At 39.6% G+C, this 21,350-nt stretch overlaps 1 protein-coding gene across 3 annotated transcripts in view; it reads left to right on the forward strand.

The window, feature by feature from the left end:
- The window catches only part of ankib1.S (ankyrin repeat and IBR domain containing 1 S homeolog), a 95,306-nt gene that overhangs the window by 72,641 nt on the left and 1,315 nt on the right, over positions 1 to 21,350 (forward strand). For all 3 annotated transcript variants that reach the window (XM_018269175.2, XM_018269174.2, XM_041567466.1), the window contains 12 exons: positions 2,844 to 2,988; positions 3,499 to 3,665; positions 7,596 to 7,684; positions 8,577 to 8,707; positions 10,181 to 10,315; positions 14,003 to 14,089; positions 14,408 to 14,474; positions 14,756 to 14,901; positions 15,061 to 15,239; positions 18,005 to 18,056; positions 19,641 to 19,752; positions 20,560 to 20,603. In XM_018269175.2, the coding sequence (XP_018124664.1) occupies positions 2,844 to 2,988; positions 3,499 to 3,665; positions 7,596 to 7,684; positions 8,577 to 8,707; positions 10,181 to 10,315; positions 14,003 to 14,089; positions 14,408 to 14,474; positions 14,756 to 14,901; positions 15,061 to 15,239; positions 18,005 to 18,056; positions 19,641 to 19,752; positions 20,560 to 20,603 (1,354 nt within the window). The remainder of the gene's footprint in view (positions 1 to 2,843; positions 2,989 to 3,498; positions 3,666 to 7,595; positions 7,685 to 8,576; positions 8,708 to 10,180; positions 10,316 to 14,002; positions 14,090 to 14,407; positions 14,475 to 14,755; positions 14,902 to 15,060; positions 15,240 to 18,004; positions 18,057 to 19,640; positions 19,753 to 20,559; positions 20,604 to 21,350) is intronic.

A 21,350-nucleotide genomic window follows, 5' to 3' on the forward strand; every position in this document is an offset into this window, starting at 1 on the left:
ACAAACACAATATGCTTTTTTGTTATAGTTATAAGATGACTGTATTTAAAGTTTTAAAGGTGAATTGAAAGGGTAAACTATTTGCAGCAGACAATTGTATACTTTAACCGCACAATTAAAGCATAGCTTTGCTACTGTCAATCCAAGGCTGAATTCTAGTTTCATTCCCCTTTCTCCAAGCTGCGCGAAGGCAGTAGACATCTGTAATTCTTGCATGGTGCGATCCTTATTGTACTCTTGGCAAATAGGACCTGCTTCATATGCTTAAGCACAATAATGGGAAAAAATTTTTAAAAAAAGTGGAGCCTTCAGCTTTCAATGCACTTTATTGCATCTTCATTGAAAATCGACATTTCCATTTAGTTAGCTGGCATTTGGCTTTCATGGTCACGTGACAACAGATTCTGGAATATGGGAACACCATACACAAGCAAAGTGTAATAAAGTTATGGAACTGTGGCCGCAAACCCATTATACCAAAGACTCGGAGAAACAGAAAAGCCATTTGCTTCTATTTCTACATTTTAGGTTGATTTTGTTTTCCTGTATAATAAGAACTCTAATTAAACTAGTATAAATCTCTCATGAAATGGAATGTTTGCCTTCTGTAAGTTAAAGGAAAAGGAAAGACTTGGTGCACTTGGGGCTGCCAAATGTATTTACTTGCCTGATACCCCGGGCCAGTGCTCCTATCATCAGAAAACGGAACCGGCCCAGGGTTATACCGGTGAGCACCACGGATCACTTCTCTTCCGGCTTCCTCTTTCCTTCGAGCGGCTGTGCTTGTGCAGTAAAACGAAAAGCCAAACTTTAACTAAAAAGTCGGCTATTTTGTACACTTGCGCAAGTTGTTTCCCTGGGAAATTTGAAGAAAAAAGACGCCGATAGATGATTGCTCCGTGGTGCTCACTGGTATAACCCCGGGCCAGTGCAGTTTTCTGCTGATAGGAGCACCGGCTCGGGGGTTCAGGTAAGTCAATACATATAATAAGTGCACCAAGCCTTTCCTTCTCCTTTAAAGCCGGTACAGTAGTTAAGGCTAAATAAAACCTTTTTGTTCTGTACTTACTTTAAACATGATGCAGCATTTTGACAATATAGACCTGGGTGCAGCATCACCGTCACAGACTATTGTGTTCAGAGGGGGGGTGTCTGAGACCCTCTTACACTTTGCTTCTGTATAGTGAACTCTGGCTTGAACATAACTGTAGATAAATTGAAGTGTCTACTCCATATTGACCTGTTGCACTGTAACCTAGAATGTGTCATGTTTCAGCAGATCAGCTTCAGGCATGCAACTGACTTACCAAACTGTTTGTCACTTGGCTCACGTCTTACTTCAGATTGCAGTACTTGGGCCATTGACATTAAAGGTCAAGGCAGTAAATCTGATCTTTACCATTACTAAAATTGCCAGGAAGAAGCCATCACTGTATAGTTACATTCTATAAAACTGAACAATCGTGAAGCATTGGTAGTTGTTTTCCTGTACAGCAGCTGTTTTGGTTGTTTTCATGATTACATTTTTGTACAGCTTTAAAACTGTATCAGGCCAAACGCTCTCCTCTTAGTAGTCCAACGTTTGATCATAGCCCCCCATAGCTTAGTATATATTACACATGGAATCCATTATCTGGAATTCTGAATTACAGAAAAACTGCCAAATATTAGCAGCCCCATAGAATAAAGTTAGATATATTTGCTTCTAGGCAAGTTGATTTTTTTTGAGGTTGGGAGTACTTTTATATTTGCACATATTGCTTTGTCCAAAAGCTTTGCCTTAACACAAAAAAATTTTGTGCAGCCCCCCTCTACAGGCTGTTGTTTTTAGAGCTCTTGATGTGCTTGCCTGGTGCACCTTTACCTCTCTATCAGCTACATAACTCTTGTAGTTATTGATTCATGGTCTTTCTTCTGGATTCCATCACAAGTTTATTTCATCACAAGTGTTTTGAGGGCCAATGTTTTCTTGGTGGATTCTGGGTAGTTGGGTGTTGCTTCCACTGCATCCCACTCACTGGGGACTTCCAGAAACTTCAATATTACTTTATTTACGTATGTCCTTGTTAGGTTAATTGGGTTTCACCTGTGTAAACGTTGGCAAAATGGATGGCTCTACAAAATATTAGTTTGAATAAAATCAGCGAACAAAATCGGCCTAAAAACTCGTTTTTTTTCTTTCAGTGCTTCAAATGATTGCAGAGAACATTTCTTAGTAGGGTTTGTAAACAGTTAAATGAGAAAATTGGTCAAGGGTCTGAATTCTATTCTCGGCACTGTATGAGGGATAATGCATGATCCCTGCTGTGAAATACATGGATATTAGAAGTCACAAGGCCTTATGTGTGACCATATAAAAGCATGAGGCTGAAGGTTATAGGACTCTGAGTTGATGTCTAATGGGAACATTATCTCTCAGGATGTATATGGTTTAGGATACGTCATATGAATATACATAGAGATTAGAAAGAAAGTGGAGGACTGCTGGGCACAAATTATTAGCTTTTAACATATAAATAGAACTCCAAGTTCCATGACCTGTATAAAAGTGTTCCATCATCATCCTTGTATCTTTATATGGGCAGGAAACTTCACTGCGATCTATAATATCCTTATGTACATTTCATATATATTTTAAGTTCTTGCAATAAGTAAATGATGATGATGTAGCTCTGATCACATGACCCACTTAACTAATGTTGCACTCTTGTTGAGAAGGCAACCTTGCTTGGAAATATCGCTAGTGTTTGGTGCCATTCTACAATCTTGGGTGACAGAACGCCCATCCACCTTTTGTATTGTTTATTTATGTAGTTGCTTATTCTTATGTGTTTTTCTTCTAGCTTTTTAAACCTTAAAATCCAAGAGGGGGAAGCCCACAACATCTTCTGCCCTGCATATGACTGCTTTCAGCTTGTTCCAGTTGATGTCATCGAAAGTGTGGTTTCTAAGGAGATGGACAAGCGTTACCTTCAGTTTGATATAAAGGTAAACTACTTGCCCTGGTAGGGGAGATTTTTGTGGCAGGGTAGTGTTCACTGTACTGTACACTAAACAGGTGATTGCTCTGGCCTGAGCCAATTACTAGTGAAGTGATTGATCCTTCACCTCTATAAAAGTAAAATTCCAGTAAACATTTACCAGTGCTAATTCGACATATATTTTGAAATTTGGTGAAAGAAATACTGGGCATGTATCATCAACTGATTGGTGAGTTCAGAGAGGCCCATTGCAGTGTCATCTACAGGCACAGAAACTGGTCCAATCGCAATAAGGCTATTTGTGAATATCTCTGGCATTAAATAAATATTAGATAACAATAATAACAAAGTTTTACGCATTTACCCAGAGCTCTGTAATATAAAATTATTTGTATTTTTTGGCAAAGTGTTGCCTTAACTGTGTAAATCATTTATTGCACCACAACCTTGATCTGTGGCTCACACTGTAATGATGACTACAGCTTAAAGGTAATTCATTGGTTTGTTTGATCCCCAGGCATTTGTAGAGAACAACACTGCTATTCGATGGTGCCCAACGGCAGCATGTGAAAGAGCAGTTCGGCTTAAAAAGCAGGGAACCAATACTTCAGGATCAGACACCCTGACCTTTCCTTTGCTTAGAGCCCCAGCTGTGGATTGTGGAAAAGGACATCTTTTTTGCTGGTGAGTTTCTACATATTGTGATCATGTTTTGGTTTGATATTTATGTACAGGACAAGGTTCAGGTTAGAGTGGCGGTTGCAGGAGGTTTCCATTTAATCAGTATGGCATTGCAGGTTAGCCTTAACTTTGGTCTATTCCATTGATTAAGGGAGTTTCTTACCTGAATTGCTAATAATTGGACAGGACCAGATACTAGATAATGTGCATCCAATATTACACCTAGTGCATGCTTGATCATTAAGGTATCTGAACTTGTATAGCTTATTTACCAGTGGCAGAACTACCGGGGGTGCGGGGGTTGCAACTGCACCAGGATCCGCACCCCCTCAGGGCCCACCAGCAGTTTTGCATGTGCACAAAGCCTCCACAAAAATTGAGAAGGGGTTGGGGGAGCCCAGACTGCATGGCCTTCATCCAGGCCGTAGCTTATATTTACTTAACTGCTATTTACCCTTTTCGTTTTTGTCCTAATCTGTTGTTTTGAAAATATATTGTTTTGTTGACTTTTGGAACTTCACAAGTAGCAATATATTCAGAAGACCCGTGGCATTCATATTTATAATATTTTGTTATTTTTGTTTATTTAATCCATTCGTTTCTGAAATTCTAAAATAGTTTGAAATTTGAAATTGAAATAGTTTCCGTGAATTGCAAGTTTTAATGCAGATCCCTTAAATTTCATATATATGGTCCACTTTAACTACAATTTGTCTTTAGAAGGAAAATAGTCATATTTACCCTTTCTAAATTCTTCAGAATCTATACTTTAGGAAGACATCTATTTTTTGAGTGTTGTTATGGAAGTGTGTGTGTGTGTGTGTGTGTAGAGACAGCAGTTCAGAAAAAACAACAACATTTATATGTCCAATTTCCAACTCCATTCAACAGCTGAGCTCTGCTCTAACATGCTTGTAGTGACTGTACATCATTTATAAGGCATCTGAAATCTGAGAAAGGAAACAATAGTCAGGACAGTGCCAATCTTTGACTCCCATGTAACTTGAGAACTGTAGTTAATAGGGCCTCATGTTGCACCAAACACTGGCATTGTGTGAGTAGCAGAAACAGAGGTCTTGGTGGCAAGATATAAATAGAGAAGAAGCCTTGTGCGTTGTCTTTCTACATTGCAAAAATAATGGGCTTGTATCTTATTCATTATCTAACCTGCAGCACTGTATTGTGTACTATACAACAGTAGGAACAGAGAACTGCCTGAAGGGGTTCCTCTTTATGTCCTTTTTGGGCACTTTTCCAGGTTCTGAAATATATATAGAAGAAAACACCTTAAGACTTATACTACAATCTGCTCTTCTTTTGCATTTTGCACACTGTGTTCTGCTCTTTATGCATTGCTGCAGATCTTTGCACTCTGTTTTGTAAGTGCCCCTCGGTGCTCTAGCACTTGTGCCCCAGGGATAGATAAATTAATCCTCCCATCTTCATCAGACTTAAAACTCAATTATAGGGATCCCAATTACAGGTTCCCAAACACAATGCAGCGAAAATGCATTAAGTATGAATGGCAATGGGTCTATGTTTATTTATTGTGTGGTTTTTTAATTATCTACCTTTTTCGGCAGCAGCCCTCTAGTTTGGAATTTTAGCAGCTGTCTGGTTGCTAGGGTCAAAATTACCAGAGCAACCAAGCTAAGGTTGCCACCTTTTCGTCCGCTGCAATCTGGACCGGGGGCAGGGCAGTGATGTCAGTGGTGGGGCAATGACTCAGTGATTGGCCGGTCACCGCGTCAATCATAGGAAATCCTGCCCGTTTTTCCTAATTCGAAAAACTGGGCAGGCAGTTTTGACCCGAGCGGCCCTTCTAAAACCGGGCGGGTGGCAGCCCTAAACCAAGCAGTGGTTTAAAGGGGAAGGTTTTTTTTTTTTGTTTGTTTGTTTTTGCTGCCAGGGTCAGTGACCCCAATTTGAAAGCTGGAAATAGTTTTTTTTTTTTAATAATTTGGCTTCTTCTGACTACTGAAAATGTAGATCAGCTGAAAAGTTGCTAAGAATTGCTAACGAGAACATACTAAAAGTTAAATTAATGGTGAACCAACCCTTTAAGCCACACTCTGAAGGTAATTCAATACTGGGTTGTGAGTTCATTTCCTGTTCTATAGTAATTTAACTGAACCATTTGCTATTGGAAATGCGGATGAATGACATCTGTTACCTTATGAGTTAAGGGGGCTCTGACCTAAGGTTGGACCTCTAAGGGGGGCTTTTAACTAGCACATAATGCAGACTTTATGGGAGACCCAAATCCTTGCTCTGTGGAGCTATCAGGCTAAATGTTGGTATTCCTTTTTCAGGATTGTACTGTGACTTTCTCAGGGTCACATATGATCCAGGAACTGAGGCTCGGCCGGCAGCCCAGAATATTACCACTGAACTAAACATAGTACAATAAGTGCAATGGAAAATGAAGCTTGGATTACTGTTGACACTGTAGAGAGACATGTCTTTCTTAGTATCGTGTTGATTTTCTTTTCAGCCAAGCTGTCATATCTCTCTTAATGGATAGGCCAAATGAACATATTGGCTGCAATAATCTGCCTGGCACATTCGTTACATATGCCCAGAAATATAACAAACACAGCCACTTTAATGTCGTGGTATGCTGTCTTAAATCACACATATATAAAGCTGTGGAAAGGTTTTTTTGCAAATCTGTAGCCAAGACCAGAATAAGAGGTATTAGTTTGAAAAAAAGCCATGGAAACAAACATGTTTCAGTATTGGAGTAAAGCATAAATGCCATAGCAAAGAGAAACATGCTCAGAGCACTCTGTCTCTTCATAATTAAACCCCAAAACTCTATATATATTTTTTTTAAGGTAAAGATGATGAGTAGGTGGTGAAACTAAGAACGCTAATGAGCTGCTATTATGTACATTCCATAAAAACGCTTGGTGTGTTGGTTAAGTGAGTTGTGAAACCCATGCGTTTTGAACAAAAGAAGGAAAATAATAAACATATGACAATAATACATAATGTCCAGAGAAAAGAGTATGCGACTGGGGAATGGTAGTTTGCTGCTCTCAATCTCAGTTGAGCACCCCCGCTCCAGGTGCTAAACTATATCCAAAATAACGAAGTACTGAGAGAAAGCAATCAGGGCAGAGCTTGCTGCTAAATATCTTTTATTGAACACAACATGTTTCGGGCGGGTGCCCTTTATCAAGTGTGATACTGATAAAGGGCACCCGCCCGAAACATGTTGTGTTCAATAAAAGATATTTAGCAGCAAGCTCTGCCCTGATTGCTTTCTCTCAGTACTTCGTTATTTTGGAAATAATACATAATGTGCTTCAGTGGAAAGCTGAACTAATTGGCTATACATAACTGACTGCCCAGTATGATGTTACAGTTAGATCTCCTGATTATCCTTGTAGGTAGATTGGTTGGTGGTATTGGTTGCTTCTTCAGCTTGTAATTGGGAGACAGTTTGTATGTGTATCTTTATATACACACACCACCGTACATTTTCATAATACATTAGTATATATAAATATATTAGGGATGCACCGAATCCAGGATTTGGTTCGATCCGGCTTTTTTCAGCAGGATTCGGATTTGGCCGAATGCTTCTGCCTAGCCGAACCGAATCAGAATCGTAATTTGCATATGCAAATTAGGGGCGGGAGGGAAATCACGTGAATTTTTGTCACTAAACAAGGAAGTAAAAAATGTTTTCCCCCTTCCCACCCCTAATTAGCACATGCAAATTAGGGTTTGGATTCGGCCAAATCTTTCAGTATTCGGCCAAATCTTTCACAAATGATTCGGGGTTCGACCGAATCCAAAATAGTAGATTCGGTGCATCCCTAATATATATATAGTTACAAAGATTAAAAGTAATGTGTTACAGCAGGTAGCAGGTCGCTGCTGCCCCTAGGAGCTTGCAATCTAAGTGTGTGTTATGTTTTACAGGGAATGCCTGGGTGAGGCACATGAACCCTGTGATTGTGAAACATGGAAAAACTGGCTGCAGAAGGTGTCAGAAATGAAGCCAGAGGAACGTAAGTTTATATTATATTGTAAATAACATGATTATTATTATCATCAAGTATTTTACATATTTACATTTTGCATATTGCACAGCTCTGATGCAAAAGTATGATATGGCCCGGGTTCTTCCAGTGAGCACCACGGATTGATCCTCTTCCATCTTCCTCTTTCTTCATGCGGCTGCACAAGCGCAGTAGAGCGAAAAGCCGAACTTTAACTAAAAAGTCGTCTATTTCGTTCTACTGCGCATGTGTCTGCCCTGGGAAATTTGAAGTAAGGAGAAGCTGGAAAGAAAGAGGATTGCTCCGTGGTGCTCGCTGGAATAACCCCAGGCCGGTGCAGTTTTCTGCTGATAGGAGCACCGGCCCGGGGTTTCAGGTAAGTCAATACAATCACTTGGTGGTGCCTAACATTTGGCACCCCCAAGTGCAAGATGACTTTCCTTCTCCTTTAACATGTTGGAAAAATTGGATGGTTTTACTTGGATATTCTTAGATTGCAAAAAACATATATGTTAGGTTGTAGGGGTTTTTTTGTTGAAATTCTTTGTAAATAATCCATATTATTTAAAATGCCCCAAACAAGTATTTTAAAAAGCAAATATTTTCAGCAAAGTAGAATTTATAGTGATAATGGGATGGGATCAAAGAGTTTCATCATTATTTACAATTGGACCTGCGAGTCTATTAACACAAACTATGGAATCCTCAGTCCTCCAAACCTATGGGCAAGATGATCTGTTTCTCACATGAATATGTGTATCATGCTGTAACTCCTCTATTCTCCTGGTTCTGATTTATCTATTGCTCCACCCAAGCCCACTGTTCTGGTTAAGGGCTCTTGGTGTAATTTGGATCATACCTTTAGTCTACATGAAAATGATGTTTCTCTTATAACATTTAGTTGTGGGAGTTAGCGAGGCTTTTGAAGATGCTGCCAACTGCTTGTGGCTGCTAACAAACTCCAAACCGTGCACCAACTGCAAGTCTCCTATACAGAAGAACGAAGGCTGTAACCACATGCAGTGTGCCAAGGTGAGAGGCCTTACAGATTATAGGTAAACCCTTTACTTCTCTAATTCCCTCTAAGTGCTCTGATCCTTTTCTGGTTACCCCTCCTAAATATCAACACACACACACATGTACACACACACGCGCACACACACACGTACACACACACACGTTGAATATGCATTTTTTGCACCTCCTTTTCACCCTTTTCATCATCCTGATGACGATCCCCTGTGGATCAAAACGTGTAGATGTGAATATGGAGGAATAAAGGTTTAATCAAGTTTTTGCATGACTCCACTTGCCATGAGTACTTTCTGTTGCTGGACTTTATGATTTTTGGTGAGCACCCAGCTTTTGCTCTGGTGAATGGTGAGTGCTGATGGAACAGTAAAAAAAAAAAAAATAATTTATTATTATTTTTTTTTTACTGTTCCATCAGCACTCACCATTCACCAGAGCAAAAGCTGGGTGCTCACCAAAAATCATAAAGTCCAGCAACAGAAAGTACTCATGGCAAGTGGAGTCATGCAAAAACTTGATTAAACCTTTATTCCTCCATATTCACATCTACACGTTTTGACACACACCCCAAGGATGGAAAAAGTCTGAATCCGAAAATCCGGCATCTCAGACTTTACGAGGTTGTATATAAATCAATGAGAGAAGTCCTGAAGATATCTTGATCTGTGCTGGGTTTCGTGCAATAATCCAAAGATTTTGTGGATTTTCGGGCCAAAATCTGAAAAAATCTGAGTTTTCGGGTGGAAAATCCAAACAATTTGTATGATTGGTTTTTTCACAATGTTTTCGGGTATTATCGCGCTCATGAAATTTTCGGGAAAATGTATTGATAAATAAGGGGAAAAAACGTGCATATTTGATCTGAGCTTTTTCAGAGAATAATGAGATAAATTCGGACTTTGATAAATTGGCCTTCCCAAATGCTGCTCGGGGACGATATGTGCAGTCAAGAGTGCAGCTATCACATATTTTGTAATAATACTAGGGAACCCCCAAATCCAGGATTCAGTTCAGGATTTGGACAATTTTAGCAGGATTTGGATTCAGTCGAATCCCAGTGCCTGGCCAAAGCAAATCCCAAAAGTCATGAGTTTGTCACGCAAACAAGAAAGTGGGTGGAAAAAGTGTTTTTTAACACACACTGAGTGCCAGGGTCTCTTTAACCCTTCCTTGTCCTAACTGGCATATATAAATTAGGGTTAGGTATTTAGCCAAATCTTTCATGAAGGATTCCGGATTTGTCCAAATACCAAAATAGTTTCCATAATAGAATCGAAGCATCCCGAAATAATGCATACATATTGCATGTAATAATAATGTATAAGGATTACACACAAGCCATCTCTCCTTCTGCTTTCTGATTCAATTGCACTTTTTGTCATGTGTCTCTAATGACATTATAATAAGGATGTCAAGCAACAAGCTGAACATCCCTCTATCATGTTAATACTGCAAACATGTTGTACGTTATAGTGTAAATCTGATTTCTGCTGGATCTGCTTGGAGGAATGGAAAAAGCACAGCTCTTCCACTGGAGGCTATTACCGTTGCACTCGCTATGAGGTCATCAATCAAGTGGAGGAACAGTCGAAAGAAATGACAGTCGAGGTAATGTTATCATCCAATGCAAGATCATTTCTGATCCAGTAGTAAATGGCTTTGTTTAGTTAGTACATGGGTGCTTATGAGACAAATATGAGCAATTGTTCTGGAATAATATTAGGTTTTCATTGTTCTGGCCAGACAATCCAGTTCTTTGTAAGAGTTGCCTTGCCAGGACTTTGTAATGTTGCTTGATGTGATGGTTTCAGTACCTTTTATCCAACAGGGAAAACACAGGTACAAGTGGACATATTCCTTCCTATTCCTTGATGTTTGTTTTTTGTCATGTCTGGGAAATAGCTTTTTAAATGTAAGCTAAAGGCTATTTACCCATAGGCAAAACTGTGCAGAAAACAATAAAAAGCAACATAGTAGCAATTACTTGGCTGGCTGCTTCTACCTTGCCACCAGTCCTAAAATATATTGCTAAGTCATCTTGTATATTGAAGGTAAAGAGAAGCAGCTGCTATCTGCCTTTAATATAAAGATGCTTTTCTGAGTGTAAGCAACTAGCCATTTCATATCAAACAAACACAGTGTAAATATTTGAGAGTTCTAGCAAAATTGACTCATTCACTGAACCATGTTCCACCCATTATTCTTATTGCCCTCTCTTCTTCCCTTTTTTACTATCTTTTTTACTATCCTTCGTGCTGTCTTTTGTCTACTTCTGCTCTTTCATTTGCTGTTGAATTTATTCTTTTACATCTCACCTGCCTTTCTGATTTACCTCGTTTTCCTTCTTTTGCACATTTTCATATTATTTGTCTTTTCTGCACTTCTGTTTTTTCAATCTAGAGAGAAAATGTAGCCAGAGAGAAGCTGAGATACAGCTTTGTGTACCTTTACCCTTAAAGAGACAGTATACACCCCTTTTCAACATTAGCTGAATGAATAGGGCTTGTGTTGAATTTACTTTTTGCCTTATCTTTTTTTTTTTTTAAAGGTTTTTATTTTGCATTTTATAACAATAAACAAACAAACGTTATAGTGTGGTTCCATCTTCTTATATTATCACAGTACAGCGTAAGAATTTAATGTCTTGAATCCTGTACATTTCTTTACACTTTATTTCAGTTATATTTCTGTTACCCCTAGACCACTTGAATAAGTGGTATAGATAATTATGTCACTGTTAGCTTGTCCTCCCTGGTATTAAGGCTCCTCTGTGGCTTCCAGCCAGTCTCGCCATACCAGATCATATTTCTGGGAACAACCTCTTGCAGTATAGATGAGTTAGTTGTATTAGGGGGAGTGTTGTTTTTACCAAGTTCATCCACCCATTAAATGTGGGGGATTGGGGGGACAACCAATTCAGGACAATACATTTCCTGGCATAGAATAGTAGTGTGCGAAAAAGTATTCTCATGGCCGCCCTTGGGGTGATCTCATCTATTACACCAAGAATGCATACCTGAGGGGTCATTAGTTTAGGTAGTGCAGTTTTATCCTGAATATAGTTGAGAACCTGAGACCAGAAGTGCAGATGAAGTGTAGGTAAGATGTCTCTGAGGCCCTACACCTAGGACACTGTGGTTAAGTGAAGTCTATGTAGGATTTTGATCTGGATCAGTCTATCTCTGGTTGAGACGAGGTAGTCATAGGCCCTATTGGTTGCCTCCTCCCAGTCCTCATCCTCCAACTCTGGGATGTGTCTACTCCAGGCTGCACCCACTGTGTTAAATGGAGGTTTAATAGTAGCTAGGAGAAGTGAGTATAGCCTGGTGACAAGTTTCTTGGTGGTGGGGGCTCTAAGGGTTGATTCTATCTTAGAGGTTGTATGGTTTATAGCGATCCCTTGAAATTGGGTGTTGGTGGCCTGCCTAAGCTGGAGATAGGAGAACCAGGGAAGAGGCTCCTGGGTTTGGACATGTTTAATTTCAGTCCTGGGGCGTACCGCTCCTTCCTTAACCAAGTCCCCTAGTGTACGTAGGCCCCATTGTGGCCATATTTTGTACTCCGCTATGTGTTGTAGGTGTGGGAGGAAGGAATTCCCCCATAGGGGTAGCTGAGGTGACAGAAGGGGTACTGCTGGGTTGCAAACTTTAAGTGCTGCCATCCATGCTTTGCATGGGGTGATTATAACTGGGTGAGTTGTGTGTAGATCGAGAGATTTGCGAAATGGCATATATGAGAGTGACTCTACTGAGCTCGCCAAAGTGGCCTGTAATGGGAAGTTCGGATTATATGGATCTGGATTAAACCACCAGTGTATATAGTAAATCTGGGCTGCCAGTGAGTAAAAATACCATTGCGGGAGGCCCAATCCCCCTTCGCTTGTCTTTCATAGTGGAAAGGATCGGTTTAAGATTAGAGGGTATAAAGACATCTAAATTCCTATGTACCACAATGCCAAGGTGTTTGAATGAGTCCACCCAGACCAGGGTGGTGGGAGGAAATAAGTCGGGGTTGGTTTCTATAGGGAGTATGCTTAATTTTTCCCAAATTGATTTTTAGTCCTGAAAATCTTCCAAAGTGCTCCACTATATTCAGGACCGCCTGAAGGGAGCCTGGGTTATCCAGATATAACGGTATGTCATCTGCACAGAGAGAGATGCGTTTTTTCACTCTCCCCAGGCAGAGTCCCATGATGTTATTTGCCTGGCAGACCAGGATTGCCAGAGGCTCCACTGCCAGGGCAAAAAGGAATGGTTATAATGGGCATCCCTGTCGGGTGCCCCTATATAGGTTGAGTGCTACTTTTTGCCTTAATTAAGAAATATATACGGTTTATGTTATTTCTGGCATTTAAGATTATGGAGCCACTTCCTGATCTTGTAGAACTTCAAAGGAGCTGATAAAACTAATTATCAGTCCAGTGAGAAGCCCTTGATAAGAAGCTGCTCAAAGGCTGCTGCATAGATAAGTGAGCGGGTTTGTTTGTTTGTTTAAAGGTAGATCGGGAGCTCTGAAGAAATTTTTTTGTATATAAAGGAAGGGTGAAGTAAGTTAGTTGAAAATAGCCCAACTTTCAAATTAGTGGTTTATAATTGCAAAAGCATATAGAATGTAATTTCAATTTAAGTCCTATTTTAATATGCTCAATTTCAGCAACAGTGCTTTAGCTGTATACTGTCCCTTTAATCTGGTCATAAATTAAAAGATAAACTCATTTAGTAAGGTCTCAAAATAAGTGGACCTTTCATTGCTTCATCCACCTTCAGTTGGCCAATATCTGGCTGATCCAATATGATCAGATCACAATGGTGCGGATACAAGCTTTTGGGGCAAGGGCCACATCAATGAGCCGATTTGATTCCCGCTCCACTCTTTACCCAAAATGGCTACCCTGTGGTGGCCAATAGTGAGCTGATCTAAATGTTTGGCTAAAATATTGGATTATAAACAGGCCCCTGTGTAGACCATTTGGAGTGTGTGTAGACCATTTGGAGTGACCACATCAACTAGTCAAAACTTTGTCCCAATGGGAATTTTAAACTTGTCTGATAGATATCTGCTCAATTTTTGGTGGGGGGATGCATGTGTGCCATTTGCCCCTCATGAATACAGTGATATCGAACACAGACAGCTCTGTATTCTTCAGGACAGTCACAAAAACAGAGACAGAGGAAATGAAAGCAACACGGTAGACAGTGTGCAGAGCAATTGCACAATGTCTTTCCTGACGTAAATGACCCCTATAGTTTCCCTTTAAATTATGCTCTAAACATTTTCTCTTTTTTCCCCTGTCAGGCAGAAACGAAACACAAGAGATTTCAGGAGCTGGACAGATTTATGCACTACTACACACGGTTCAAGAACCACGAACACAGTTATCAGGTAAAGAATCCTTTACTAGTTCCTAAATTCCCTGCATGATGTATACTGGAGGCTGTGCACCTGAGTGAGGAAGGGACAGGGCAGCACAGTGCCGATTGCCAAAATGTTTGATTTTTGAAATTAGGTTATTAGTTGGTTTTGTAGAACAGAGCAAAACAAAGGAGTATTTGTATTATCTTTTAAACATCACACTCACGTGTTAGGGTCTGTGTTATCAGGACCCAATTAACCTGCCTGGTTGTTTTTGGAGTTGATATCGCTGATATCTCTATGGTATCTCTATGGTATTGTGATGCGTTTCTCTCAATCCTTTTTTAGCTTGAGCAGCGTCTTTTAAAAACAGCCAAAGAAAAGATGGAGCAGCTGAGCAGAGCTCTTAGTGAAAGTAAGTGTTCCCGGTATCATTATATTTTGGGATTGTAATGGTCAAAAATGCCTTCAGCTAAGGCTCCTCTTCTTCAAGCCTTGATGGATCAGCAATAATGAGAGTAAGAGTCACACCTGTATTTTCACTCGTGAAACTACTATCTTATGTGCATATTTTGGGTTAATTAAAGACACTGGCAAGATGTTTATTTTACCAGTAGACTGTAAGTTTTAGGAAACACAGTGAAGTATATTTTTGTATTCGGAGTTATTCAAATGGCTTTTTGCATTGTGTTGCAGCAGAGGGAACCTGCCCAGATACAATGTTCATCGAAGACGCAGTACAAGAACTGCTGAAGACAAGGCGCATTCTCAAGTGTTCTTACCCATATGGATTCTTCTTGGAACCTAAAAGCACAAAAAAAGAAATATTCGAATTAATGCAGGTGACCTGGAAAATTACTCTATTAGTGATGTATGATTTTAATGTATTACATTTCCAAAGAACTTTTCGACTTGTTTTCCCTTCCTTTTTTGAATAAACCCACGTAGATTTTCATCCGTAACAATGTGAATATATCTCATTATCCTATTTTCCTCAACAGACCGACTTAGAAATGGTTACAGAGGATCTTGCCCAGAAGGTAAACAGGCCTTACCTGCGCACTCCTCGCCATAAGATCATTCGGGCAGCCTGCCTTGTGCAGCAGAAGAGGCAGGAGTTTTTGGCTTCTGTGGCCCGGGGTGTAGCTCCTGCTGATTCCCCAGAGGCTCCAAGACGCAGGTAATGAAGAATAAGTGCTAAGTAATACCAAACAAAAAATACTTTGCTTAGAATTTGCTGATAAATATAATTATATGGACGCAAATATTATATTATCTTAATGTATCTGTGACCCTCCTAGAGAGGCTCAGAGCATTTATAGTTTTTATAGACCATAGAAAAGAAAGGCAATTATACAAAAAGAAAGAGTTGGCCAAAGTTTCATATGTTGCCTCCTCGTCGTTGCAGGAGTCTATGGGGCAAATTCACTAACCTGCGAAGTTGCGCTAGCGAAGTTTTGCCAGGGCGCCGCTAATTCACTAAAATCCGAAGTTGCGCTCAGGGAGGTGTATGGTAGCGAAGTTGCGCTAGCGTTAATTCGTCAAGCAAAGCGAAGTTACGCTAGCGATGCCTAATTTGCATACGGCGCCAAGTTAAAGTACAATGGACGTATATGTAGCACCAAATACATTACACTACACAAGCCTGGGAAACCTTCATAAAATAAAATAGAGTTTGTTATTTTGCCCTACACATGAGCCCACTGTATAGTTTATGTGCCATATGTAAGGAAATGTAGGGGGGAAAGAGGATACCCCCAAAAAAAAATTCGAACTTTTTCAGCCTATCAAAAAGGAAAAGACCCAGCGTTTTTTGTGACATAGAAAAAATTTCAACCTTTTTTGAAGCAATCCCTATCTACTCTATTGCACTTCGCCTGGTCTGAGGTGGCGAAGGCAAGTCTGGCACAAGAATTAGCGTAGTTACGTCCCGTTGCCATAGCGCAACTTCGCCTGGCGTAAGGGTGCGAAGTAGCGCTAGAGTAGGTCCACTTCGCTAGTGAATTTACGGCAGCGCCCGTTAGTAAATCGGCGAAGTAACGAAATGAAGTCACGCTGGCGAATTTGCGCTTTAGTGAATTTGCCCCTATGTGTCATGTATAATTGAGTCACTATGATCTGAAAGGTTTAGGGCTACTTTACATTAAAAAATGACAATGAGTTAGTGAGGAAATATAAACTGAATTCCTGGGTTAGACTTGTCTTTGCTATTTACAGCCCTCCTGTGGCTTATTGCATTGGAATTAATAGTGGAAATGCATGGTTCTAAGCTGCAAGCAACTTGGCTATACCAGGACCAGGGATGGGTTATGTAAAAGATATTCTGACATTTGTTATGGCAGTTGTGCAGCATGTCAGCTCCTCTTCACTTGTCATCTGCTCACAATACACTGGCAGATGTAGTTGTTTCAGCAAATGACAGTAGTACATGGATATTAGACATGATCATCAGGCCACCATACAGGTATCAGAAATGTATTGATTTTATTGGTATTGCCAACTATAAGGGAAATACATGCAACTGTTCTGATAAGCTAAAAATTGTAGATTGAGTGCTGTAAGGGTGTTCGATAGGTGGATAGAATGGAGAACAAAGAAAGGAGAACTAAAGGTTAACTAAAGAAGTAGGCTAGAAATGTTGTACATTATGTTTTGGGCTTCTGTACCCAAGGCAATCACAGCCCTTTGGCAGTAAAGATCTGTGTCTCCAAAGATGCCCCAGTAGCTTCCCATCTTCTTTTCTGCTGATTCACTGCACATGCTCTGTGCTGCTGTCACTTACTGAGCTTAGGGACCCACTCACAATATACAGTACACATAGAATAGAAATGTCACAATATAAGGCTGATTAGTAATTAATACAGATAATTAGTACATGCAGCACAGAAACCAGTGCAATTAGCATCAGAATTTAATAATCAGCCCTGTAGCATCAGCTTATATTATAGATCAACCTAATTTTCTGCTTAGCTTCTCAACAGCTGCTCAGAGCCCACTGAGCATGTGAGTGTTGCAGACACTTTCCAAGATGGTGACCCCCTGTGACAAGTTTGAAGTCCTGGATCATTGCTGCTATTGACAAGCTGAAACCTTAGACTGGTGCAATAAGTTCAGTAAATAAAATATGGCATTTTTAGTCATATTCATTATTAGGGTTTAGTTCTCCTTTAAGAAGCACCTGAAGTGGCCATCTTCCATTTACTTAAATGGGAAATGCTTGACACTTGGGGGCAGATTTATCAAGGGTCGAAGTGAATTCGAAGTGAATATTCGAATTGAAAAACTTCGAATTTAGAAGTATTTTTCGACCATCGAATAGGCCAAATTCGACTTTGATTCAAAGTGAAAATGCTTCGACTATTCGACCATTTGATAATCGAAGTACTGTCTCTTTTAAAAACTTCGCCACCTTAAACCTGCCGAATTGCTATGTTAGGCTATGGGGACCTCCTAGAACATATAGCCAACATTTGGCTACGTTTTTAGAAGTCGAAGAGAAATTGTACGATCGTACGATTAAATCGTTCGAATCAAAGTATCGGAGTACGATGGTACGATGTTAAAAAACCTTTGACTTCGAGTGTTGAACTAACCTATTCGATGGTCTTTGACACTCACATGCTCAGTCGAAGTTTTTTGCACTTCGATATTCGACCCTTGATAAATCTGCCCCTTATACTGGTATTCAAAAGCATTTTCAGATTGAAAAGCACCATCTCCAGAAATGTCAACCCTTGCCTGCTGAGTGTCTGTTCTTGTCTGTCTGTCTGTTCTTGTCTGTCTATCTGTCTGTCTGCCACCTCCTACAGTGCTGGCACTCGGGTCTCTGGTAGATGGCACCATGCTCTACAGCAAATTGATTTCTTTATGTAACATACTGTATGTATTTTTCTCTCTTTTAATAGCAATGTTGTAACAACTAACATGTATTTTGTTTCACTTTAGTTTTGCTGGTGGAACATGGGACTGGGAGTATCTAGGATTTGCATCCCCTGAGGTAAAGAACTCATATTATTATTAATTCTGCAGCACTTTAGAGAGATTACACAATATCACTGCCCCACTGGAGCTTACAGTCTAAAAAGCCTATCGTATTCGTACACACTATGGTCAACCTTTTCAAGAGGGAATTAACCTGCCTGCATGTTTATGGAGTGCACAGGAACACTGGAGTACCCAGAGGAACCCCACACAAGCACTGAGGGAAAATACAAACTCTTTGCAGACATTTGGCTGGAATTAAATATATGACCCCAGCTGTGCATGGCAGTAATTCTAACTACTGCCCAACCATGCTGCCTGAATTTCATATACTTAAAGTGCTGCAACCTGCTTTTAGTTTATAGTGCAAGAGATTCCAGATTCAGCACGTTAAAAAGTCCCATAAGAAAAGTATTCCATTTTCATTCCTGCAGATTGCACTGTACCTGGTTTAGGCACAACTGTGAATAAGGTGTTAATGTCTTCTGTGCAGAATAACCCAAAAGATTTCTTGAACAGGTAGATAAAATATTGAAATACCTAGTGAAAAAACTTGTTATATTTTGTATTTAAAGCAGGGGTGTCCAAACTTTTTGCAATGAGGGCCTGATTTGGTGAGGTGAAAATGTGTGGGGGCCGATCATTCAGCCTGACATTCCTTGAATCATTAACATTATTTAACTCATTTAAACAAGGAATCACCTAGCCATAGCAGTAATATTTGGTCACATTAGTGAAATGATCTGCCACGTACTGGCACGTCAGTACATCTATTGACACCTTCAGCCCTAAAGAAGTATGTGAAGCGTTGCGTCACTATGTGCCAGTACATGTATATTACTAACACCTTCAGCACACATTCAGCAGTATAGACCAAGTGGCAGATCATTTCACTAATGTGCCCAAATATTACAGCTAGGAGATTCCTGATTGCACTGTGCTGAGGGGCCGCATTATTATTAATTTCACGATGGAGGCTGAGGGCCAGTCTCAATTTGAAGACGGCCGCATTTGGCCCCCTGGCCTCACTTCGGACATGCCTGATTTAAAGGAACAGTAACATCAAAAATTTAAATGAAAGTGTACTGTTGCCTTGCACTGGTAAAACTGCTGTGTTTGCTTCAAAAACACTATTATTGTTTATATAAATAAGCTGCTGTGTAGCAATGGGGGCAGCCATTCAAAGGAGAAAAGGCTCAGGTTACACAGCACATAGCAGATAAGCTCTGTAGAACATAATGGTGTTATCTGTTATCCACTATTTAACCTGTGCCATATAGCCTTTTTTCAATTTCCGCCATTGCTACACAGCAGCTTGTTTATATGAATTATAGTAGTGTTTCTGAAACAAACACATCTGTTTTACCAGTGCAGCACATCAGTAAATTATATTTTCATTACTTTAGAACACTTTCATTTTTTGGTATTACTGTTCCTTTAATCAAGTCCCTCCTTAAAATTTAAATTAGCTGATCCACTTGTAAAACAGCAGAAATATTAGAATGCATCTGTTTGGAAGTTATTGGTTCAGCTTTGCCATTTATAGATACCCCTGTGTCTGTTGCTCCATTCTGATGTGTGCTCCATTTCACATGTGCAGGAATATGCAGAATTTCAGTACCGGAGACGGCACAGACAGCGACGCAGAGGAGACATGCACAGTGTCAGGAGCAATACCCCAGATCCTGATGATCGCTCTGAGAACTTATTAGGTACATTAGAAATTCCTGTATGTAATGGTAGTAATAAATATGGGCTTCACTTAAATGTGAAATACAGTGTGTGTATATACACATATATATATAATAACTATGTATATGTATGTATATATATATATCTATATATATATATATATATATATATATATATATATATATATATATATATATATATATATATATATATATATATATATATATATATATATATATATATATATATAAACTGTTACATCTGTGTAACAAAAGAAAACTCGTGCATATACATACATTGAAACAGTTGCAAATAAAATAGCAAAAGTAAATCTCTAAAAACATGTGCTGTTTGCAACATTGTTAATAAAATGTGTCCAATCTTTAGGATCAAAGTGCTGTTAGTTCCCACGTGTTATTTAACACAGACGAGCGAATCAGGTTATACAGGTTAAAATTGTTCCTTTAAAGTATGATGATCCAAATTACAGAATGATCCCTTATCCAAAAAACACCAGGTCCTAAGCTTTTTGGATAATTCTGTGCTAAAATGGTGGATATCCTCCCATACAGGAGTGAATTGTACATTGCAGCTAGAACTCCACAGCATGTGACATGTGTAAGCTCAATGTGTTGTTAGTGCTGTAGTGTTGTAGTGTAACATTCAAGTGACTCTACAGACTGGGAATGGAAGGGAATTCTGAACACCTATAAATGTATGGTTATGTTTCCAGTGCATGAATTGGATGTCTGCCTGACTGAGATGCATGACTGCTTGGTACTCTGTGAATTATATTGAAACTTTCCAACATGTATTTTTATTGCCAGACACCCAGGAAGCTTGTGGTAGCCGAAGGCATGGAACCTCTATGGTAAGTTCAACTTCTGCTACTTTCCTGTAGCATTCCTTTTCTTTCAGCTCACTTCTCCGTGACTATATGCAGAGCCTCTCTCTCTGTGACTATAACCTCCTTTTTATAAGTGTACAGTTGTGTTCAGAATATTAGCAGTCCGACATCACTAACCTGATCAATCAGTGCTTTTGGTAGAATTTATATATGACAAATAATTTACTAGTAGGTGTAGTAGAGTAATAGAAAGCCAACAAGTGAAAGTTGTGCTCACCACTATTTTTTAAAACCATTAGGCGGGGGTGCAATGAGGGTGTGACCACAAAATACATATAGTCAAATACAAGAGTCCTCTGCACTCAACCCATTATCAATATATTTAAGACAGAGGCATTTTGTGCATACTGCTACTGAAAAATGCCTTACCCTTTAAACAACACAGGGATTGTTTGTCCATATATTGCAATATATTTAAGCTGGTCAACTACGTCAAAGTCATCCCATATCTGGCGAAATTTTCATCCGATTCATTAAGAATTCAATTGCTTAATTATACATTTTACAAAGGGACTAAGTTTTACCTGCAACTTACTAGCTGCTTTCAAAGTAAAACTCCCAAACTTGGCTGCCCTTTTATTAGACACCAGTGGGATCACCTGACTATAGCTGGGAGGGGTGGGAGCTACAACATGGAGCTGGTCACTGCTCCTGTATAAACTATAACAAACAAGGGAAATTTGTGCTCACCACTATTTTAGTAGTTGACTA

This window comes from Xenopus laevis, chromosome 6S (genome assembly GCF_017654675.1).
Source record: "Xenopus laevis strain J_2021 chromosome 6S, Xenopus_laevis_v10.1, whole genome shotgun sequence".
NCBI classification, from domain to species: domain Eukaryota; kingdom Metazoa; phylum Chordata; class Amphibia; order Anura; family Pipidae; genus Xenopus; species Xenopus laevis.